Here is a 24,912-nt window from a genome sequence, read left to right as displayed (position 1 = left end):
GTTCATGAAAACAGCTAATTAAAAATTTGTTAAGAAACATATGACTTTCAACAGTTCAATATTAACAATGTTTTATTCAAACAATTTTGATTTTTCACTGTAGCACAGTTAGTCAATTCTCTGAATGATGTGTCTCTGTTCTCATCTTACGTCTTTTTAGGGACTTTTGAAAAGGGCATGCCAACACTTGTCTTCAGTACAAGAGGCAGATATGAACTTGGCTTTAGTAACTTAGTTAAAATGTTTTCATTTCGCTTTGCTTCGCGGCACCTATGTTCAAGCGTCAGGGTGAGTATCCCGCTGTAACTAATGGTTTCGTTAACTCTAGGTTACAGCTTGGAAAATTCTTACCCTGGCGGCTCCCTGGCTGCAGCTGTGTGGGGACGGGCGACGGGCGCCGTCCCAGTCCTGCGGCCATACCAGCAAAGCCCCTGACGCCGTGCCGAATGCCGAGGGGCGGGGCCGGCCAGCGGCGGCGGGCGATTGGCTGAGGCGCCCCTAGCGGGGCGGGCCGGCAGCCGCGATCAAGCCGCGCATTGGCTCTCGCCTCAGTTCGGGCACCTCCGATTGGCGGAGCTCGCTGCCCATCTCCCTTGCCCTCACACGCTCCTCGGCGGCTCCGCTCGGCCGTGCCGGGCCGCGCGCGCAGCGCCGTGATTGGCCGGCGCGGCACGAGCTGCGGCACCTGCTCCCGCACCCCCGGCAGCGGCGGGGGCGCCGTGCGCGTGCGCGGCCGGGGATGCGCCGGGACCAGCGGCCGGGCCCGGCTCCGGCTCCCGCCGCCGGTAACCGCCCGCCGCGGGCCGGGCAGCGCCGGGACCGCCGCCGGTAACCGCCCGCCGCGGGCCGGGCAGCGCCGGGACCGCCGCCGGTAACCGCCCGCCGCGGGCCGGGCAGCGCCGGGACCGCCGCCGGTAACCGCCCGCCGCGGGCCGGGCAGCGCCGGGACCGCCGCCGGTAACCGCCCGCCGCGGGCCGGGCAGCGCCGGGACCGTCGCCCATAAACGCCTGCCGTGGGAGGAGCGGCGTCGCGGTGCTTGGTAACCAGGCCGGGGGAAGCGGCGGCCGCCCTGCCCCGCCGTGGCGGCGGGAGGTGCGTGTGGGTCCCGGGGGCGCGGGGAGGGGAGGGGACGGTGGCTGCCCTGCTCCGCCTCGCTCTGCTCCGTCCCCGGCGGCGGCGGCTCCCGAGGGCGGCGTGGGGAGCTGGGTGGAGGCGCCGCCGGGCAGGGTCCCGGAGCTCGCCCCGTCCCCGAGGCGGGCGGGAGAAGCGGCGTCGCGGCCTTCGTTCTCCCTTGGCGGTATCCCCCAAAGCAGGTTCGTGTTGGGTGCTGCAGAAGGCCGGGTGGCTGTTTGGCCCTAAGGTCTGTTTTTTAAAATCGGGAAATGAGGTCGTCCTGAAGGGTTTAGTGGAGCTCGTTGTAGCAGCAGAATACCTCGAGGCGCCTGTGGGAGCGCAGCATTGCGGCTGGAGCACCTGCTGAACTCCACGATCGGCATCCCTGCCAGCGCAGCGTGCTCAACATCGCAGGTAAAGGGAGGCAGGTACAGTTTTCACACCCAATAAAGGAGAAATTTCAAGTTGTGTAAGTGTTCTTGCATGTGTTTGATGGAGCAGTTACAGCTGGATGTTGTCTTATGTCAGGTTGATGCCAATGTAGGAGAATAGGGGAGGAATAAAGCAGCTAATGGGTACAGATGGAAGAAGGGGTGTGTGAAAAAATCCTCCAGTTTTTGTGGCCCTGGATAGAATTGATGTTTGGTCTATGACAAGCCCATGTGTTGATACTGGATGCAGGAGCTTTGGACTTCAGGGTGAGAGCGGCTGTCTTATTATTCCCTTTCTGCTTGAGAATCCAGTACTCCCGGAGTTGCATGGAGAAGGCATGACAGTTTTAAAAGTCCAGAACAATGTTAGTGATCTAGAAGATCTGACCTTTTCCTTGGTTCTACAGCAGTTGGCACAATGATGCCAGTAACTTACTGGCACGTACACAGTGTGCAGAACACCGTGGTACAGAGGTGCAAAGGTGGACCCGTCTGCACCATGCAACCGAAATCACATCATGCGGGTGGGAAGGGATGCCAGAAGGGCTCTCCTGACCTGCTGCTCACAACAGGGGCAGCCCTGAGGCTGGTCCAGCTTGCTTAAGGTTTTGTTCTGGACAGTCTTGGAAAACCCCAGGGACTGAGGCTAGGCAGCCTGTGTTGGTGCTTATCTGTCCTCGTGGGGAAAAACATTCTGATCTCCAGTCAGACCATGTTTACAGCTTATGCCCTTGTCTGTTATAGATGCTAGTCTGTGTCTCAGCACAAGCAGCTTGTTACTTTAGGTGCAATGTTGTGCTGGTGTTGCAGCACCGTTGCTGGTCCCTGGAGCATGCTTTGCAATAGTACTGCTGGCTTAAATGTCCTGCTGATGTGCAGCTGTGCCGTGGTTACCCATGGCAAAAGGTGACCAAGTTATGCCAAATGTATGTTTAAAATTAGTCTGAACTTAGGTACATTGACAAGACTGCTAGTAGACATGTCTGGTGTTTTGTGAGAGCCACAGGCTCTTGCAATTTGCTTTGTTTTGCTGAGGAAGTGATAACAGTGAGAATCCTTTTGGCTTACTTTCTTTGCCACCTTGTAAATAGAGTAAGAAAAGTTTGTTAGTCTTCATGTGTTAATTAGGGAAATTCAGTAGGTTTTAAAGATAATTGTGTAGTGTGAACTTCTGTTTTGAGACCAGAATCTCACTGGCTTAGTTGAAAGATTTATTTTATATTCTAAGACTTAAGTGTGGCACAGTTCATAAAAATGAAAGATGTCATGGGCTGGTTAAAACCATGTTTGCCTGGCAGCTGAGTGATAACTGTAATTGGTCTTGATAATGTATTTCAGCATTTTTGGAATTATTTTAAAAGTATATCAAACGGTCGAAGGTTAAAATGCGCCTTTTCTCCTTGAAGCAAGAAGTAAGAGATCCAATTGCAAGTTGAAGGAAATTAGGGAAGTCCTAGGTAGGATCAGGGGGTAGTGATAACATTCAGTGGGAACAAAGTGAAGTGTCAGAAATTCTGGAAGGGAACTGTTTGCCAAGGTGAGTACTAGTGTGTCTTTTGGATGCCCAGGTTAGTCTGTGTATGGCACAGAAGTGAGTGGGGCTAATTAGAGTAAACTTACAGCTATGTAAGTGGAAAGCATTTTGGATTATACACAAACACACCTGGGTGTACTGGAAGAGAAAGTTGTACCCCCATTCTGCTTCAGGAGAAGCAGAGACCACGTGCATGACGAGCTAGCGAAGGTAAGGTAGGCAAGCTGCATGCTAAAAATGCAGGTCTGATACTTGGTTAGTATTTAACTCTTTAGCTAGGAGCTGAGGAGCCCAGAAGGTATTGATAGGGGATTCTTTGAGTGCTTGTCCTAATATGGTGGTTAAGGACCAAGAAAATGGGGTTGGTAAAACTGAGACTCCTCAGACAAAGGTGTTCAAAAATACACCCTAAGGTTAAATGGTCACCTCTGCTAAACTCAGTGACTTTAGATCTTCTGGGTGAGATTATTTTAAGTTCTAGAACTGCTAAGGAGGTCTATGAACTAACACTATCTCTAGTTTTAACCTAAAAATAATAAAAAAAAGGCAAATACAAAACACTAGTAAAATTGGCAGATGACTATTGAAATGTATCACCTGAGGAGCCACAGGACTCACCATCTTCAAGCAAGGTTGTAAAGTCCCACAGAGAACAGCAGGAATTGTGGATAGTAGTGGGGGAGAAAAAAAAGAATGGTAACATGATTAATGTAGTTTTGTGGAAAATAGGTGTTAGTCCCCAAAAAAAGAGCTTTTGATTATTTCCTAGTATTGACGTAGTACTGGTGTGTGAAACAGTTCTTTATGGTAATCTTGTGGTTTATGTATGTCCTGGCTCTAGGTATAATCAGTGCAGTTAATGTTAAATTAGTAGATGGTAAAAGAAATAAAGCCCTGATACTGTTTGATCTCTATATGTGTTGCTTGATTTTTAACACTTGCAGGTGTTAAAAAATGAATGATGAAGTAATTATCGGTGCAGTTCCAGTGTTTGAATTGCTTACCACATTTGATAAAGCCAGGAAGAAGGAAAGAAAGCAAGAGATTCACACTTTGAGTATAAGATAGTATCTCTAATTGCTGGGACATTTAGAGTTGTAGTGGTAAACAATCTAATCTCTAGGGAGTGATGATGTGACTGAGAGGGTGGCTGCTCTCTCAGGTGCAGAAGGCACCTCAGCACCAGAGCTTTGAATATAACTAGTAGTGGCTGCAAGTAATGCAAGGCTTGAACATGTCTTAAAATAGCAAAATAAATACCAGCGTTTATTTAAGCTTACTGTGAATATAAATCAGTAAGAAACAAGTGATAAATACCTGTGCAGAGGTGTCTAGAATCTGTCTTCATACTGTTTACAAATTCAGACAAAAATAATTTCAAAAAACTGTGTTTTTGCAAGACCTTTGAGGAAACTGTCGTAGGCATTTTTGACACTGCACTTCCACAAACCACTGGCTACTCTGACATAAAATTGGATTGGTCTATCTTCCAGATGTGAAGCCAAAAATACTGGGCAACCATCATTTCACAGCAGATCAGATTGACAGGCTGGGGCAATTGACTGCTATTGACATTCCTTCTTCTACAGCTGAAAGATTTTCAGGTTTCCCTGATATTAGTAAGGTATTTGCATTTAAGCTTAAAGTCTTGTTCTACCTAACTTCAACTTGAAAATTACTGGATAATAGTTTCAGAAAATATTTTCTGTTTAAAATCATCTTACACTGTCTTGTGGCACTTAGAGATGGAGCCAGGATACACTCTGCACTCATCTAAATGTAGTCATGGGAAGTAGGGGCAAATGCAATTCTGGCAGCAGATAATAATGCATTCTAAATCTATAATTTAATTTTTCCTAATGAAAGGGATGTTAGTTATTGCTGCATTATAGAGACTGATTCAATTTAATTACTTGTTCAGGTTGTTTATGAATGAGAAGAATAAAAGCAGTCTTGGTTAGTTCTTAAAAAGCATACATATTGCAGTCAGATTCATGCTAGGTTTGGCCAGGGAAAGGAACAGGCTATGAACACTTCCAGAGGGGAAAGAGTCTGAGTCAGGCTCAGTAATTAAAAAAGCAAGTTAAGACAATATTATAGTGACAACACTTTTTGATAGTCATTTCTCATAATTTTCATGTTTTTTTTCTCTTTTAGATAAAGTCTGGGGTAAAATTGAAATAATACTCATAATATAATTGAAATTATATTTAAATTCTATAACGCTTCAATTCTGCAGATAACCAAGATGCGCTTCCAGTGGGACTGGCTGTGCTTGGGTGTCCTGATAATTAGCTCAGTGACTGCAGGCATGGAAAACGAAGAAAATCTGGATGCAGATGTTGAAGTGGAGAATTTTGACAAGCAGTCCCAAGAAGCTGATGTTGACAGAGATAAATCTTCTCTAGAGGTAAGATGACAGAAGTCTCTAGTTCAAGCTGCTTAAGTACAAGATGCATAGTTATAACTAGTGCAAGTTTATCTGGGTTTGACAACTGAGTGCGTCTCAGGTATGGCAGTCTGAGTTGTTCACTTGCTGTATGTGACATATAAGGCAAAGTTAAAGAGTGACTCTCTTATGCCCATGTGTAAAATCTCCTGCCTGTGGTCAGTAGTCATGAAAAAGGTTGTTCTTCAATCTAGGTACAGGACCTTTTGTTGCAAGTCCTAACATGACGCTTGTCAAGTAGTAAATGGAAAGCACCTTGGTCTCGCTGAGACTTTGACTTTAGAGCAGTTTCTTGACTTCATCAGTCACAGCTGCATTTTGACAGTCTTTATTGTAAGAGAATCTGTATGCTGTTCTTCAAAATAGATGTAGGCAACAGATGGCAAAACAGAAGAATGGAAAACATACAAAGAGAGCAACATGGAGAAGCAGGTTTGGTGCGGGTTCAGAGAAATTTTTGGGGTTTTGTTTCACAGAAGATGGAACAAAGCTTTAGTTATGAGATTTGAACAGAGGAAGCAAATTTTAAAGGTCAGAGATAGGAAACTGCTCGGTGTTGGAGGGATGCACACAAACTCTTGAAGTGTGGCTGGGGGAGAAGTGGTTTTGTGCTGCTAGGTATTTCTCATGAACAATATCGGTTGTTCTGCCTGGGTGGATTACTTCTGGAGATAGCAGAGTGTATTTCAGTTGTAATTGATGTTGGGATGTGTATCTTAGGTTGTGTACCAGACTCCAAAGCCAACTGGGGAAGTGTATTTTACAGAAACCTTTGATGAAGGATTGTCGGGGTAAGTTGATGTCTTAAAATGATACACTTGTACTTTCAGCAGTTTCACTTACACTGGCAGGACTTATTTGGTATTCCTTTTTCTGCTACGATCTTTATAAAAATAATTTTTATGGGGATTAGAATTGGGAAGACTATGAAGGCTTGCTCCTAATACATCATAATGTTAAGCTGGACACTTAACATTTCAGATATATTACTTTTTGTGTGTTTTAAGGAAGCTTTTACTAAACTCTGGGTTTGTGGACATTAGGAAAAATAGTCTAAAGGTTTAGCTAGTTGGGTTTGACTAGCTGAGAGGTCAAGTGCCATTACATTTCACTAGCAAACTCTCTTTCTTTCCACATAATCTTAGGTATGTGTCAGTTCTAAATGTTAAGTGCAAAAGCAGCGCCTGTGATGGCAGAAAAAATTATTAGATAGAAGAGGTGATAATGGTTGTTAAAAAAAACCAAACAAACAAACCACTGAAATCCTTGATTAACAGATGCAAAGATTTAACTGGGGTACTTGAATGCTATCATTCATCCAAGTTTCTAGGTTTTTTGAGAACTCTTCAAAGATTAGTTTGTCTTCTACTAAATCTCATGTTCCAAGTTTTAGCTGAAATGCCTGGGACTTTTTGGTCTAGCTTTGCATAATTTATGTAAGACTAAGGAGTATGAAAGCAAGATTTATGAGAAAGCAAGCTGCCTTTCTTCCCTGAAGTGTGGAAAAGACTATATATAAACTGACTAGGTAAGAACAGAGTAGCTTTTTTGAGAATGGGCCTTGAAAATTTTTTTCACATGGCTTGTAGAGATGTTTTATGTCCTCACTGGTCTCTCTCCTGGTAGGCTGAGGATCTAGTTTGCTATTTATGCTGTGAAGCTTTTCCAGCATCTCTGTTCACAGTGAACAAATGTGACTGCAATGCGAGCAGAAAAGAGAAAGTATTCATCCCTGATTGACTCTATGCAGAGCGAAGTTCAGGAAGAATGAGAGCAGTTCTTTGCAGAATGAATTGTTAGCACGTGTTCCTGTGGCTGATAGAATAAGGAGTTGAGCATATTCCTGTGCATGGCTCCAGAGAGAGCTGCTGTCTGTCCAGATGAGGGGGGACTGCCCTTTGCTTTGTTCCCTTTGCAGAGGAACACCTTGTGTGGGGACTGTGCCCATGCTGTGATAGCCTTGATGAGGTGGCCAAGTGTGTCTTGCTCACAGAATCCACATCAGGCCTGGGTTTGCCCTGTCGGGTCTCCTGTGTGCAGTGCACTTGGTGTCTTGCATTTGTCCCTTTTGTCCTCTGCTCTGTGTGGGTGCTGGTACTGTCAGATCAAGTTAAGGTTCATGTGGCTGATTGCTTTTTCTTTGCTATTGAAAGGTATTATTTCCTCTATTGAAGGTATTATACTTGAAACTTGCTCTTTTCAGTACGTTTTTTACATTAAATGCATATTACGTTCTGCCAAACTGAACTTGTGGATTAAAACTCAAGTTTATTCAGAATTAACTAATTCAGGAATTTAATTACTTTAGACTTTTGTCTATTCATTTACATATTTAGGAAGTATTTTGAAATGCTTTATTAGACTATTCTCCCTTAATTTTTCTTTGCATGTTCTTAGAGCTACATGCAGTTCCATGATGCTGACTCGAAATCACTATTACAGGTTCACAGCCTAGAAACAAAAGCTTTTTTCCTTGTTTGTTAAATAATACAGCTTTGCCTAGATAGATCAATGACCGGTACAATTTTTTTTTAGGTGGGTGTTGTCTGTAACTCTGAAAGAAGACATGGATGATAATGTTGCTAAATATGATGGTAAGCAACTTTAATGTTTACCTCCACTGTGTAGTTTATGATGTTCTGTTCCTTTTGAGAAATAATTATTTCCTTGAGAAATAACACAGGAACTTGTCTTTGAATGTATAGATGGCGCAGGTCAAAATGTTAGTTTGTATCATGACTGTTATCCTGAAACTGTTAAATGTTGCTCATTGGGTTATTTAGTGTGAAGATAACTTCTTTTTTTTTTATCATTCCAACAATGTATTGCCATGGATGATACTAGAATACCCTTCGCAAACTGAATACTTAATCCTGTTTGTTTATGAGTACTGTTTATTTAGAACTGTTTTCTCTGAAATCCTGAGAGAGACTTATCACTTGAATTGCAGTTATTAAATAGTTTTCTAAAGCATTGGGTTCCTTTTTGCTCCATCTGTCCTACTAGTGATTCATGGAATGGTCTCTTGGTATAGCCTCTGAAACAAGAAAATTAAAACAGATTTTTCCAAGTAGGGTATTTTGTGCTGTGTTCTTTACTGGAAAAAAACCCCACTGCATCTTGTCCTCTTCATCTCTGAGAAAATGTAACTGCCCTTTTAGAAGCTATCTTGTTCTTTGGTTATTGGACATGGGTGTATTTATCCCAAACTTGGAGGATGTATAAATAGAAAATCTTCTATTTTCAAAGCTGTAGGATTGTTTTGGACCAAATCTGATAATTCCTGGAAAGACTTTGGGGAGGAGGAGGGAACTTCATCTACCCTGTGATTAGATTTGACTCAAGATATTTTAATTTTATGTAAGCAGAAAAAAGTACTGATGCAGTGACTCATGTCTTTTATGTGATGATGGTAGAAGTAAATTTAAAATCTGGAGAAATATTTTGTTCCTCAAAATAGCCATTGTAGGATCCCACAACCTAAAGATAGAGATCTACAGTAATAAAGTTTACTTACTGGTTTTTGTAAATTTGAGAATAACAAGAAATAACATCTTTGTCATCAGATGCCAACGTTTCTGCCCTATTTTGACAGCTAGGCTTTATTTGTTACTAACTCTTTACTTTGAGCAAGGCTGTGATTTGTTTTTTCAGACTGCATTTTTTCAAAGACTTTGTGCATGTGTGTTTTAGGAAGATGGGAAGTAGAAGAGCTGAAGGAAAATGCGATGCCTGGAGACAGAGGATTAGTGTTAAAATCAGTGGCCAAGTATCATGCAATATCAGCAATGCTAACAAAAGCATTTGTTTTTGATGATAAACCTTTGATTGTTCAGTAAGTATTCCTTCAGATTTTTTATTTGGTGTTTATTAGTAAGTTAAAACATTTTGCTAACATAGAAGTGTTTTGACAGTAGGTACTAATATGCAGTCTGAATACATTCTTAATTAGAACTGCAGATTAGCAGTTATTTCTTATTTTTCTGCTACTCAGCAAGTTTTTCTCCCTTTGTCTTTGCCCAGATACGAAGTGAATTTTCAAAAAGGCATTGACTGTGGTGGTGCATATATTAAACTTCTCTCCAGTAGCAATGACTTGAATCTGGTATGTCCTTTGCTTAATATTTGCTATCAGTTGTGCATGGGAGGGACAGCTTGGTTCTGCATGGCTGGTGTCTGCTATGCAGGACAGAGGACTTTGGTGTACATTTAGTATGACTCTGTGAATTAATAGAAGCCAGAGGATCTTAACTCATAACTTGTGAAACAATTTTACTGCTCAGCACATGCATATTACTGTGTATTCCAAACACAGAAAACATAGATAGTTTGAAGATGCTGACATAACTTTGTAATGCAACATACTCTGAAGGAGAAGAACTATATCTGATATTTTCAGGGTGGTTTGTTGCTGTTACTTGATGTGGAGAGAAAAAGGTACTTATAAAACACTGGCTATTAATATCCTTGGGTTTACCCTTACTGGAAAAGACAATTGTTATGAAGAAGAGTAACTAGTTCCCTTCCATCTTGTAGTGTAATGTTTGTAGAGGGAAAGAGATACTTGAGTGTTTTGATTTGTAACAGGCATTCCTACTTAACATAAGGAGCAAGTGTAAATATAAATGTGTTCATCTTCCTTGAAGAGACTGAGAGTCCATTCCCTGGAAATAGAGAACTCCAGAGGACTTCAATTCCTTTCATGATTTACCCTACCACTTTTCATTTACCTTTTACAGATAGGTGACTATGCTCTGCACCAAGAAAAAGAAGGACCAAAAGTGACATAATAAAATGTCCAGTATATCACATGCTCAGCTTTCTTGCTTCTACAGGAATACTTTTTTGACAAAACACCTTACACAATTATGTTTGGACCAGATAAATGTGGAGAGGATTACAAACTACACTTCATCTTCAGACATAAGAATCCTAAAACTGGAGAATATGATGAAAAACATGCTGAACGTCCTGATGTAGACCTAAAAAAATTCTATTTGGACAAGAAGACACATCTATATACTCTTGGTATTGTTCCATTCTTTAAAATGGAATTCCAATTCTTATACTGGAAAGGAGAGATGAAAAATGTGCTTTTGTCTGCTGAAGCTTTGTAACCGAGTCTTTGTTTGTTTGTAATAGCTTGTTAATTCTGAGTGGTGGTTGCTTAATGATTTGGGTTAAAGGGTTTAATGACAGGGCTTAACTGCAGGACATAAAGCAGCTTTCAGATGCTACTGCTTAATATTCAGTTATAGCAAAAACTTACCAGCCCTGCCTAACCTTGACTAATAAATGCCCTCAGTATTCATTATAATAAAACTATTTTTACTGGGAAAGATGGTAAAATGTCCAACAGCCCAATATTCCGGAAAGGTGTCAGAGTTCAGAGGAATTGAGTTAAGTCTCTTTTCCTCATGTTAAGAGTTCTCCCCAACCCCTGCATCTGAAGCAGTGTGCACAAACAGGTCAGCACAGACTCTGAAGTGAATGGGCATGGGCTGGTTTTAATTCATGGGACAGCTCTTCTTGTACCAGTGAACTGTACAGAGAAATACAAGTTAATTTTAATCCCCTTTTTCTGACTTCTGAGGAAGAAGAGCAGTCAGAGAATGGCCTAACCTATGGCATGCTGCAAATCCAGCTAAATTGACTGTACTTAGGAACTTGCACTGAGTAGTAATAACAGAAGGCATGTTTGAGTGCTGTGCCATAGGAAAATCATTTAGTGGTTTCTAAAATAGATGGCTGTAGTATGCCACAGCAAACTTTCACTTTTAGATAGTGGGAATCTCATAATGAAGGAATGCATGCATTCCTGTATTTGGATTGTTTGTTAGAAATTATGAATCAAGGTCCGTGAATTTGAATTGCATTTCTTCTGTTATACTTGTTCAAAGAGACTCCATAGAGCTATGTGATTCCAGTGCATTTATGTGACTGATAACAGGAGTTGAAAATTAGTTCTTTGTGTTTTATCTAAAGGTGATACGGGAGTTTCATTTTTGTATTTATGGATATTTTAATGCTGTGGATAATTTCAGGGCCATCATTAGCTATTATCAAACTGTTACAGGACTGTTACTGTGGTTTTCTTAACCTGATTTTAGAAAACTGTGATGAAAGTAGAATAGTAATTACTGTTACTTAGTCATCTTGATTATGTTAAATGGGCAGTTGAATCTGCTATTTAACCAGTGAGTGCACTTAGAGGTGCTTATTAGAAATAGATCTGGATGCATCTGGGTACCGAGTGTGACAGTGCTCAGTTCTTGACCTTGGCTTCTCAGTTCCTCACACTTGCTAACATCCAGGAAATCCTCTTCAAATGTGTAAGCTCTTGCAGTGTGGCATTTGAGGAAAATGGCTTAGAGAGGTTAGAACCTGATAGAAAAAGCTGTTTTGATCCTTCTCCTATGTTACTGGTACAATTCTTGTGTTCCCATGCTTTTAAGTGTGAGGTTATAATTGAGTAGCAGAGAGGCCTTTTGGGATTCTTTTTTCACTGCCTCTGCTTTGGAAGTAAAACCACAGAATTTAGGCCAAGTTGGTAGGGTTTTGAAAGATCTCTTAGGATGTGTTGGGGTGTGTTTCAGCATTTGAGTTTTCTTCCAATTTAATCTCTGGGGGCCTGATGCTGGTCCTGCATCCCCTCAAGGGCCATGTTTTGTGTCCAGATGCAGTGCCTGAGTGAGGAGTCTGTCTCCTCTGCTAGTGAGGATCCTGTTTGCTGTTATTTGACTGAGTCTGTGCTTATTCGGTAGTTTTGGTTAAATGTATCTGTAAAATTAAATGGCTACCTTATATCTTCAATATCAATTTCTTCAATTTAGTGCTAAAACCAGATGATACGTTTGAAATATTAATCGACCAAACGGTTGTCAGTAAAGGAAGTCTTCTTGAGAATATGGTTCCTCCAGTAAATCCTTCCAAAGAAATAGAGGATCCTACTGATAAAAAGCCTGATGATTGGGATGAGAGACCAAAAATACCTGATCCAAATGCTGTCAAACCAGATGACTGGTAAGGGGAGCGTTTTCATTTTTACTATGTCTCTTACATGCAGGCTGTTTACTTGAAAGATTTGACTGGCTTTATTTTGAGGTTTGCTAATGACAATTGGAATGCATTTCACTAAAAGCACTGAAGTTTGAAAACATATTTGAGGTGGGCATAAGGAAACAAATAAAATCATTATTTGCTGGTTTTGTGCCCTGCATGGTTGCAAGTAGTAACTAAGCTTGCTACACATGAATAAGAAGTTGTTTTCTACCTTATAGTCCTAATTTACAATGCATTTCTACTTCTGTGTGAGCTACTGTTATGGCAACTCAGGAAGGATAGGGAAACCTCAATGGGAAGACCTGACTGATACCTGCCACTCGATGCCCGCACTTTGTGGACTAAATAGCACTATAAAACAATGTCAATATAATCCAGATATTTCTAAGCAGATAATTGTATGGGTAATGCTCATGATCAGCGAGTCCAGTTCTGTCATGTTTTTGGAAATCATCCCTTTGATGCCAGTTGCAGTCCTCTGAACTGAGCATTGTTCCAAAGCCGGGCTGCTTTATTTTGTAACACAAGTCTGTCATTGAAGGGATGAAGATGAACCTGCCAAAATAGAAGATCCTGATGCTGTTAAGCCTGAGGGGTGGCTTGATGATGAACCGCAGTATGTTCCAGACCCTAATGCAAAAAAACCCAAGGACTGGTAAGTGCGGATTGGTGATGTGTTGTGCACATAAGACTGTTCCCTGTGGGAGGTTATTAGTTGTGGAAGTCAGTTCAAATCTCATTGTCTTTTGAGGCACTAAGTTGGAATGTGTAAGGAATGGTCAAATGTTTGTTTGTGTGGGGGACTGCTTCTATAAAAAGATGAACTTGTCATTGCCTTGTGTTTTCTGAAGATACATGAGTGAAAACAGCTTATGAAGGTCCCCCTTGAAAGAATTTGCTACAGTTTAAGTGGATAGCTTAAAATCATAATGTAAGCCTTGAAGGGATCTCTAAGCATTCTGTGTAGAAGTCTTTCAAGCTGTCTGCAGAGGCAGTCATGTCATTGGAGTCAGAAATGCTGTGGTAGTTATTAACATGTGACCTTTAAGTAAAAATGTGTTAGCACCCCTTAAAAAAAAAAGTTTATACTGTAGGGTGAAGTTCTTTGAGCTGGTCAGAGTTCTGAGGTTGTTAGAACAATACACTAGACCCTAACTGGAGACTGCTAGTGTTTGATAGCTGGCTGATCTTGAAGCAGTTGTTTGGAATTGCTTTTTCTCTCTAGGGATGAAGAAATGGATGGGGAGTGGGAAGCCCCTCAGATCCGTAATGCCAAATGTGAGAGTGCACCTGGTTGTGGAGAGTGGGTGCGTCCCATGAAGAATAACCCCAAGTATAAAGGAAAATGGAGAGCACCTATGATAGACAATCCTAACTATCAGGTAATAGGCAGATTGTTGGGTGTGGCTAAAAGATACAGAGTCAGCAGAGCAAGCAAGTCAAAGTACTATATTTACTTAGGCGTTTCTGCAGTGTATTTATTTTGTGGAATGAGTCTGAATACCCTCACTAATTTGAGTTTTTTTTGCTTTTAATTTACTTTTTTTTCCCTGAAGTATACTGGGAAACAGTAATGCTTCTTGTATTAAAACAATTTAGCTGTTTAAAGTTGCCCTTTGTACAATTTTCATTGATACCATTTATTCAGTATTGCCTTCAGAACTGTATTCTGAATTACATTAGGGTTTTAAATGTGAGTCTGTTGAATTAGTCTTTTTTTTAAATTAACAAATGAAGCCTTTCAGCCAGCAGATTGCCTTGCTAGTTCAAGGAAGCTTCAATTTTGGATAATTAAAGTCTCATCCTCCCCTCCAAATATAAGAGGTAATGAACTGGATATTAAAGAGAGTTACTTTGTATTAGTTATGGGAGTACTTGAAATTGATGTCTCAGAGGGTAAGATCCTAAGCAGGTTTGCAAACAGAATTGGCTCTAATTTGCACAGGTACCATAAGGCTGAATTTTCCTTTCCTAACATTTTCTCTAATGCTTTTGGTTAGAGTCAGTTATTACTGTAACCTCTACAGTAAAAAAGAGAAAATTATTTAGGATGTCTTCCCTAAACGATGAAAATTGAGACCCATTTGGCAAAATTCTACAGGCTACTTCCAGTTCTGTCTTAGATTCAAGTCTACTGCTTGTCCTTTAAAAGAAAGGTTCTTATTATTTGGTAATCTCTTTCAGAAGTTGTTCCTTTGGTGAGTTATAGGTACTGTGCTTATGTTTGTTTCCATTAACAGGGAATCTGGAGCCCTCGGAAAATACCAAACCCGGACTATTTTGAAGATCTTCACCCATTCAAGATGACTGCTGTCAGTGCTATTGGTTTAGAACTCTGGTCTATGACATCTGATATCTACTTTGATAACTTCATCATCTGTTCAGAAAAAGAAGTAGCAGATCGCTGGGCAGCAGATAGCTGGGGCTTGAAGAAATTAGTAGCAAGTGCTAATGAGGTATAAATTTTGCTATGTTCTTGATAGTAGAAAGTAGTAAGGAAGCTGTGCTGTTGGAAGAATTTTCTGTCCATGCTGACTGAGTATTAATTTGTCTGCAATTAATAATTATGCTGAGTAACTGCTAGGTTTTCTGTCTTGTAGTTTGGCCTCTTACCTTTCCCAGATGAATATGTTCTTGAGGTTAAAAGGGTAGTGCATTTCACTTAAACACCTAGTGAGAAATTAACTTCCTCTGAAGCCTTCTGCTGTTGACATTGATATTAGAAATCCAGTACCTGACAGCAAGTGCAAGAATGAAGGCTGAGTTATATTCCAAGTAATTCCTGCCCCTTGCCCCCTGTTTTTCCTTAGAGTTATATCCATGATATATATTCATGCTTTTGATACTTCCTTCCCATTTGGCATCATTAGTCTAGTGTTGGTTTCTGTTCAGTCACTTTAGGCCTTTGGCTGTTTAGGTGTGTGTTTCTATGTGTGCACGCACATCTTGTTTGTGTAGGGCGCTTTGGCAGCTTTGCTCTCTGCTTCCCTGTGCTGTGGGCTGGATCTGCCCTGCCCTATGGGGTCATGGGCCCCGCCTGCACTCCTGTTTCTGTTTAACAGGCCTCTGTTCTCTTTGATTCAATGGCAACAGCAGGCTACTGTTCTGGGGAGAAACAATGGACTGGTGGCCAATGTGGCCAATTGTGTACAGCTGCTGTTTGTCACAGAGTGAGCAAGTAGCAACAGCATATCTGTCCATGCAGGCAGGAGAGCTGTCTCTTCACACAGCCTTGCCCTTTTCCAAAATATTGGGGTTGTGTCTGAACCTGTATCCGTACCTGTATGCACAATGGCAAAAAAAATTCCTTTGAGTCCCCTTGTTGCGTTGTGCCTCTCCAACTTGGTTAGTGGCTGATGCACCTCTTACAGAGATGCACCAGGCACTTGCCTGAGAGTTTCTATAAATCAGAGCTGTGCTGGGAGGATGGCTTACTCCCTGAATAATTGGCTGTCAAAGGAGAGAAGGTCATAGTACAAGTGGAGCCAGCATTTCTCCTCTGGAACTGCTGCTCTCAGGCTCTTGATGCTTTGGGAGCTTTCAGCTGAGTTGGTCCAGTGTGCAGGTATTACTTTACAAAGCTGAGTTGTGGCTGGTCTGGTGTGTTTTGAGTTCTACGTCTGTTCGTTCTTACTCAACACCTGCCACTTATTTGCGATTTGTAGAGTTGTTGCTTTACCAGTACTGAAATGCATGATTGCTGTAGTCATTAAAAAGCAAAGGTCAAGAAGGGTTTTGGACAACATAAATGTATACAGTATACTTCATAAAATTATTTAAGTGTAGAGAGGGATTTGAATGCAGTTCTTTTAATTTAATGGTTTTTTTTAACCACAGCCTGGTATGTTTAGTCAGTTGGTGACTGCTGCAGAAGAACACCCATGGCTCTGGGTTCTTTACATCTTGACTTTAGCTCTCCCTGTTGGTCTAACCGTGTTGTTCTGCTGGCCAGGAAAGGTTAGTGAAATGTACTATATTTTGATTTGCTTTTATTCTTAATACTTTATTTGGAAACTCTTGAGCATCTGTGCAATAATGTGCCCTTCTAATATGCCATTGGTATGACTTAGCTTACAGTGCCTGTTTAATTCTTAACTGGAGTTGAAATGTAAATACATTTTTAATTTGTTGTAGAAATCAGATGAATATATTGCCTTCAAAAAGCCTGATGTATCTAAGCAAATTACAAAGGGAAAACTAAAAGAAGAGACAGAGGAGTTTGAAGATGATGAACTAGAAGAGGAAAAAGAAAATGAAGATACTGATGAAGATGGTAAGATGAGTAAGAGTGTGTCAGCTTGCAGTTGGGTTAAAGACGTGAATAGAGCTAGTTCATGGATTGCATTGCCAATAATCACAATCTGTTTTCTTAGACTATGTGACATGTGCCTTGCTCTGAGCCTTTTTTTGTCTTTGCTAACTTGCATTAAGTGGCATCCTGGCAGACCTAATAGGTCTGATAAATATACTCAGAAAGTAAGGCTCTACTCAGCATTTCTTCACTTTGAAGAAATAAACATGCTTCCAACACCTCTTTTTTTATCTTTGTAGACAGTGATACATATGTTGTCCCTTGTAAATATTTCAAAATATTTCATATATTAAACACCTTTTAATTATTCAGGTATTAGTACCTGAAGCAGTTAAAGTCACGTTATTCTTTAATGTGTGTCAGGAATAGCTTTAAGTCTCCTAACATAAACCTGCTTACACTTCTCTGGGAGGGTTCTACTATTCTGTTGGTCAGTGATTTGAGTTATTCTTGTTAAAAGTTGAGAATACAGTAGGCTTGAAATACTGAAGTCTGCAGCTTCCTTCATGTTGCTTTTTAGTGACCTATTTGCACACCTGCAGAGGTGTGTCCTGCTGCCCAGGGAGAAATTGATGGCTCAGTAGGTTGAGCTGTACTCCAGCATCCAAGGATAAAATGATCCTGTGTTACTGTATCAAAGGTGACTGGCTGCTACTCAGCTGTAACTTTGAGGTGCTGTTAGCATTTCCCTGTGTCTATATAGAGAATAAAAATCAAGGCACCTGACTTGCCATGTGTTACCTTGACTTTGATGAGAACATTTTTAGCTTCAGAGTTCTGTAAGATTCTGCCTCGTACTTCAGTCTTCCTTGGTGAGAACCAAGTAAGTGACAAGGGACTAGCATGGATAGGGACATAGCTGACATTGATGTTTTGGTGGGGTCTTTGTCTTGGTGCTGACGTCTCTTGGTATTGCTGACTGAAATTTGGTGGGTTTTGTCTGTCTTTGCACCATGTTCCATGAGTGTAGATGGCTTCTGTGTGTGCAGAAGACATCACTCATCATCAGCAGTTCCCATGCCATTCCTGACAGAATTGAGTACATATTTGCCACACCAAACTTAGTCCATTTGCCTTGCTATTGGAGAGCCTTATCAAGGCACTTAATTATTCTGGTAATGCTACATAGCTTCTTTACTTAAAATTAAATACCTACATAAAAGTACCTACATTAAATTGTAGGTATGTGATTTCAGTGTTGTACCTTCCTACATTGTCCTTTTAATCTTACTCTACTCAACCTGTTCTTTGCTCCTGAATTGCAGACTCTGTTTTTTTCTACCCAGTCTTGATGCAAATCACAGTTTGTACGTAATATTCTGCAGTTGCAAGGCTGCCGTTCCTCAGTTCCAATATTCAGTTAATTTATTGAATTAAACACATCACTTAATAAATAATACCCTAAAATGTGTGTTTCAATGTTAGAAATAAGGCCTGGGCAATTGCAGAGGAACACTGTTCAGCTCCTACAGCTTTCTTAAATTGTGCTTGGAACAGCTGTTCATGGTGTTGCAAAGGTAGGTTCTATTTTAGACTGTTACTTTTAGTTACTAAACAGAACACACAGTAAAACTAACCTAGCTCGCTTTTTTGTGACTAATCCAGGGTTTTCAAATAAATTCTAGGCTTCAGAAGGAAGGATTACACTTTGCTGTCATATGTCTTCATGGTTTCTGGCTTTAAGGAGAATTGCTTAGCTTCCCTCAGCTTCCTGCCACCTTTTACATTTGCTAGTTGAAGTCTTCGCTTTTTTTTTTTCTATTGCTCTTTTGCCTCTTGGTGTCAGAAAGCATTAGAGAATTTGTCTTCTGCCTCCTTTTCCTCATTGTTTTTGCTACAGAGAGAAGAGAAATGGAGGAGACAAAAAGAGAACTAATCAAGGATAATACAGAGAAGATGGGAAGGGAGGCTTCTGTTTCAGGTACTGGGAAAGGGAAGCAATTTGGGCCAGGACTCTCAAGTGGGTCTCTCCTATCTGTTTTCTTCCCTCTGCTTCCTTGTTGATGGTAGAACTTCAGGCTGGTGGATGCCAGCTTCCATCAGGTCCAAATGCAAGTTTCCTCTGAGATTTCTCTCTGTGGTATCCATAGTCATAAATATTTTCTACTAGTATCTTTCTCTCCTTAGGTTTTTTACCTTTTTTTATGATTTTGTTCCTTCATAGTCATTACCTCCTCCTCTGATTTTTTTTTTTTTTTTTTGGATTTGAAGGCAATGGGGTTTGGAGCTGTTGAATACTGAGTGACTCCAAATCCACATTGTATTTTGGGACCATTTAAAAGAGAAAGCAAAAGGAAGTGCAGCACAACAGCAAATTTTAGAAACACTTGACAGTTTCTTTAACACCAGCGACAATGAGTTGCTGGCCAGAGTATTTCTTGGAGGGCGTTGTCCATGGGCTTTACTGCTTTATTTTCTTCTGTGTTAATTTTCGTGGCATTGTCTATTTGTCTGCTTTGTCTCCTTACTTTCTTTGACCTGTAGCAAGATATTGCAGGAAGTAAAAAAATGTTGCCACAGAATGGAATTTCAGGGGCACAGTCTGAACCTTATTTGTCAAGCTCTACATTTATTTTTGTGAAATAATGCTTCAATTGCTATATGGTTCAATTAAAAATAATAATTTTAACCAGTATAGTTTTCCAATTTTGGGTTCTTTAGCTTCTGATACCTGAAGTACTTTTTTGGGAAGGTTTTTTTCACTTCTATTGAAATCTGCACTTGTGGGAGGAGCTGGATTTGCATCATTTATCATTTCCAATCTCTTTTTTAGCATATGACCCAAGGCTTTGTGAATTTCTGCCAAGCTCTTGTATTAAGGGCTGATTTTTAGGACTGAGATCTTTGTCGGCATCTTTCTGAAACATGATCTTCATTATTGGGTCATATTTCTCCTTTTGGTAATGGAGAGACATAGTACACATGAACCAGGTATACTGACATAGAGCAAAACTGACTTCTTAGTTCACAACAAGTAGTGAAGCTCTGTTTGGCCCAATTTATAGCTATATTGCAGACAAAGTTGTTGGGACTTTGACAGTACAAAGATGGGACTTGCTCAGTTTCAGACAGAAGTCTCTAATATTTTAACAAATGAGGTATTTCTAGCTTTTCATCACCAAGAATGAGGAGAGGCAGGTCTGGTACGTGACTACATTCTTAATTTGTCTGGATACTTTTGGTTCAGTTTAATTCAGATGCAACAGTAAGAATTTGGTGTGGGTACAGATAGTTGGTATTTGTTTTTGGTTTTTTGCTATTTTTTTTTCCACACCTGAGCAGTGCTTATGACATGTGGGTGTGACCTGACAAGGGCAGAATTGAGCACTGCTTCACTGCTGTTTTTAAGTAGGCCACTGGCAGGCTGTTAAGTTGCAAAATGCCAACGAATATCCTTTCTGTCAGATATAAGTTTTGCTTACTCTTGATATTTTACAGAATACTGGTAGTGTAGTAGTGTAGTGCAAGCTGGACCTACTTTGAATGAGCTGAGGGGAGTACAGTGCTTTTCTGACGAGTTTCTGCATTGCAAAAATGCACAAGAAGGGTGGAAATAAAAAGCTGCTTATCCCTCAAACAAAACAGGATGTCCGAAGAATTCCCTGCTGAAAAGGGGAAGTACCCTTAGGATGTAGGTGTCTCCCATGCTGCATGACTGATAAATGCAGTATTTTACTTCCCCATCTAAATCATAATTTGGTCAGTTGTCCTGTGTTGGACTCTGCTCTCAAAACTGTCCAATACAATAGCTAGTTTTAAAGTAAAGTAAATCAAGTCCTTTCAAGTCAGTAACAAGTCTGAAGACAGTATGGACTATTAGGAAAAGAGGCAAAGTTGGGGCTGTTAAAATTGGTTATTAAATCTGGCAGTTAGCACTTTCTACTAATTCATGAGAATTCTACTCTGTATCCCAGAGATGTGTTTATGGGTTATTCTAAACAAGCAGTTCATGCTAGGACTGAAATTGGCTCATTTTCCTTACTGGTATGCCTGGATGTAGTATATTATAGTAATATAGTTCTGTTCATGAAGTAAAATTAACTTCTTGTGCAGAAGGTGAAGGTGGTGAAGATATTTATGATGATGAAGAAGAAAATGGAGTTCCAGATGGACAAGAAAATCAAGTTCCAGATGGAAGTCAAGAAGGTGATTGGTCAAATAAATCTGATTCGGAAGATGAGGTAAGTTTGCGTTTTTCCCTGCTTTCTCCTTGCCATTGTCTGACATTGTACTTCCAACTAAACTCAGATACCTACAGATGTTTTTCTTCTGTTGAGCCGTAAAACAAATTGTGAGGGAGAAATCTGCTTTTCTTTGAATTTGACACCTCAAATGCTCTGCATAAATACAGGTATGGTATAGAAGTGGTCAGGCAGCTACCTAAATGTGAAATATTTTTACAGGAATGTAGCTTTTAACAGATTATTAAATTAATTGCAAGCCTTGAGAGTTTGCATGTTGCAGCAGATGGGTCAGTTTTCATTGTGCTCCTCAACTGATAGAACATGCTTACAACTGAATAGCCTTTTCCCAAGACCTAGAAAAACCTTAATCTTTTCAGTTACATTTTGGGGTTTTTTATTCCAAAATAAGGTGTTAAGCCAAATGACAATACTGGTTTTGAACACAGCATCTGCAGTTTTGTTTTTCTTGTGCAGAATAATCCAGTCAGCCAGATATTCTACTAAATTACTTTCATAAAATATCATTGTATAATGGAATTTATGCTTTTCTTGTTTGTCAGCTACTCATTACTCTTTCATTTAGGAACTGCTCATGTCTGAACACTTTAGATCCACCCATTGATAGTCTTGTGCTTGTCACTCCTTAAATGAGTGACTATGCAGGTTAAGGAAGTTGTTTAATATGTAATGTTAACTCCTTTTCATGTACAGCTCTTGTAGGAAACTGTACCTTGCATGAGGTTGCGTTGTTTCAGCACTGAAAGGCTTTGTTAATGACCCCTCATTCTGTACTTTATCTTGTTCCTCTAAGAAGTTTTCTTTTCCTTGTACACCACATCTGATTTAAGGACAGTTTGCTCTATTTGTAGCTCTCCAAAGGGAACAGTTAAAATGTTTTAAATTCATCTTGCTTCAGAAGCGGAAATAACATTAGCAAAAGGTTTTCTTTAAGGAAGTTGGTAAATTAATTTAGAAGTCACTGCTTTTAAACCAGCAAAGACACAGGCAAAACCAAGTTTGTGACATCAGTTTAAACATACAGCTCTCTTTTCTGAATATAGAAATGAAAGTTCTCTACCCACTTTATTAATCATTACATTAGTAGTGTGGAAGAAATGTCCCATCACTTAAGCGCTGCATTTAGTGATAGAATGGCTGGGGAATTCAGGAGGAGGAATAACATAGTGTGCCAGTTTGAAGAATTAAAATGAGTTTCAAATGTTAATGCTGAACTTGTTTTTTCCCAGAAGAGAGAAGCTGATGAAGGAATGGGAGATGGTCCGCTGAAATCAGTGCGCAAAAGAAGAGTACGGAAGGACTGAGTTCTTTGCAGCTGCTGTTTGCAGCTCTAGAGACAGTGCTGGTAACTTCTGGTGTGCCGCTTCAGTGGGCCTGGCCAATTGCTGAGCTTGGATGGGGAAAGGAGGGGCTCGTTGCTGTACAACCTCCTCGTTTAGTTCTCTGTCAGCCGTCCTGAACTTCCTCTATTAACCATCCCAAACTTCCTCAATTCCCCTTTTTTAAGGATAAACGCTATCTGTGAAGAGTTAGCTGGTATTTCAAATTCCAAATAAAAGGGAAATTACAAGCTGACCAACTGATTTTTAGGTGAAGATTCTTAAGAAGATTTGAACTTTCTTAGAAATTAGTATTAGTTGGAGATAAACTTACTCTAAATATTTTTTTAAATAAATGCATTACAATACTTTTGTAGCTCTAGCACAGAATAAGCCGTTTACAGTTTTCAGCTTCAAGAAGATGGTAGTATAGATGTAGCATCTATAGCAGTTCACATTGCTATGAGGAAAGGTAGGATTTTCTGTGCAGAGCTAAATGCAATAATTGTTTTTGTATGATGATTTTGTGCTAGGAACGATTTTTATTGTAAATTATTTATTTTAGTTGATCTTGTTACATGGGTGGTCACCTGTTCACTTTAGGCATTGGTTGCAGTAATTTATTTTCAAGATGTGTTTTAAAATAGAATACAAGTGGTAATTGATGTGATTTGTTTTACTCTAGAATGCCGGTATAAAATCTGCAGGCCGTATACAGATGATTTTTTCAAACTTTTATAGATCCCATGTTCCAAACCAGAGTGGTATAACCTGTTTATAGAATACTTGCTAAGTGTATATTGTCACCTAAAAATATTTATTAATTCTTGCTTAATATGAAATACATTAATATAGATAATAATTTTTGATGGATTAAGTTTTTTACGATGTGAGTAACTTGGGTATTCTCTTAGTTTAAATAAACTGCTTATTGTAAAGAAATCTTGTTTCATTGAAGTTCAGCTGTATATTAAACAATAAAATTTCAGTCACCAGAAACCTCTTGCTGCTTGGCAGCTGCTTGGTAGTAGTAGTAGAATGTGTAAATGCTAGCAAAAGTAGTCCTACATTACAAACAAAGTAGAAATACATTAATGCATAAGGCATCTAACAGATTGTCTTGTCCCTGTCATAAAAGTTGTCTGCTTTAAAAAGAAGTATTTTCACAGCAGATTCCACAAAAGTCTCTAAGAAATGCTTAACCCTAATGAAGAAGCCACTGTCCTCAAGTTCAAAAGTTCATTATACGGGACTTGTATTTGGTGTGAATTACATGGAAATGTCTCTAGGTTTTGGTTTAATTTGGGGCTTTTCGTGTCTTTTTTAAGTTTATTGCAAGTTCCCATCTCTTTATTTAGGGCCTCCATGCAAAAGGTAGGACGTGAAGACTCCAGGTTACCCCTCAGCAGTAGACAGGAGCCCTTAGCAGTGTAGAACCCTGCTGACAGCAGTTGCTGTGAGCTGTCGGGGCTCACTCACCTTTTACATGAAGTAGATCATTTCAACATGAATTATAGCACTTCAGCTCACCTTTTCAATGAGTTATGTCTGATACAAGTCCTTTGGCATTCTCACAGCATTTGGGTGTCCTGGGGGTCTGGTTTGTTTGTTTTCTTAGGTGTTTTGGAGGGTTTTTTTCTCTGATATGTGATAGTTACTATGTTTTTTTTGATGTGATTTAGTTAGTCCAGGGATTGGTCACCCTGTGAGGGATGCTCATCTTCCCTTAGGGTTTTGAATTTCAAGTTCCCATAAGTCTTGGTTGATGCCACATCAGCTTTTATCACCTAGAATCTAGTGATAGCCTACATCCTTCTGCACATCAGCTTACTTGGATCTAGATTTATGCTGGTAATTAGAGCAGAAATACCAGACATGTTGAGGATTTAAGGCTCTAAAGGTAGAAAGCCAAGCAAAAGGGCAACCAACCCCTGTCCATTGATGCAGTACAACAATGAGATTTCACACACTTCCTGCGCACTGTCCATTTTTATCTGAGCAGGTATTTTGGGAAACATGGTTCATCTTGCTATCATGGTTGCTTGAAACATCTTTAAACTTAACAAAATAATGATTTTCAGTTCCAGCCTGTCTTGCTATGAAAACTGTCAGTCATCTTTGGAACTCTGTAAGTAGCAAGACCTCTACAGCCTGCACTCCCTCTGACTCTGTTGCAGCTTGGTGAAAGAGCTCTTATTGAGGATGCCAGATCCCAGCCTGAACACTTGATATGCAGGGAAGGCCAAGTAGTACTGAGGGCCTTGGACTGAGTTACAGTTGAAGCTGCTCTTCAGTTGGCATCTACATTCACAAAAGCACGATCAAGTAATATTTGTAGGTTCTGTCTAATGTAAAGCTCCCTGAAAGTGTAGGACCAAGTAACTTTTCTAACTTGGCCTAGCAGTCTCCCACATGGAGAAGTGTAAGTTTTAACTTTATTACAACAGTGGATGCAGTCTACCAGTCCTTTAACAAGAACAGCAAAGTGG

General features: G+C 40.3%; 1 protein-coding gene across 6 annotated transcripts; it reads left to right on the top strand.

The window, feature by feature from the left end:
• Positions 1-941: 941 nt before the first annotated feature.
• Positions 942-23,422, top strand: CLGN (calmegin). Of its 6 annotated transcripts, none has more exons than XM_036383022.2 (17): positions 942-1,093; positions 4,573-4,703; positions 5,319-5,489; positions 6,249-6,319; positions 8,064-8,122; positions 9,222-9,363; positions 9,552-9,633; positions 10,364-10,556; positions 12,362-12,551; positions 13,132-13,245; positions 13,816-13,972; positions 14,831-15,046; positions 16,428-16,547; positions 16,725-16,863; positions 18,743-18,823; positions 20,956-21,083; positions 22,337-23,422. In XM_036383022.2, the coding sequence occupies exons 3-17, from the start codon at positions 5,328-5,330 to the stop codon at positions 22,406-22,408; spliced, it is 1,926 nt and encodes a 641-aa protein (XP_036238915.1). In that variant the 5' UTR covers positions 942-1,093; positions 4,573-4,703; positions 5,319-5,327; the 3' UTR covers positions 22,409-23,422. The 6 variants fall into 6 exon arrangements, with proteins under 6 accessions (XP_036238915.1, XP_036238916.1, XP_036238912.1 ...); XM_036383019.2 differs by having other exon boundaries at positions 945-1,093; positions 22,334-23,422; XM_036383020.2 differs by lacking the exon at positions 942-1,093 and adding an exon at positions 1,328-1,542 and having other exon boundaries at positions 22,334-23,422.
• Positions 23,423-24,912: the final 1,490 nt, after the last annotated feature.

This window comes from Molothrus ater, chromosome 4 (assembly GCF_012460135.2).
Source record: "Molothrus ater isolate BHLD 08-10-18 breed brown headed cowbird chromosome 4, BPBGC_Mater_1.1, whole genome shotgun sequence".
Classification (NCBI taxonomy): domain Eukaryota; kingdom Metazoa; phylum Chordata; class Aves; order Passeriformes; family Icteridae; genus Molothrus; species Molothrus ater.
The sequence above is the reverse complement of the archived record's forward strand: the minus strand, read 5'-3'. Positions and strand labels throughout refer to the sequence as shown.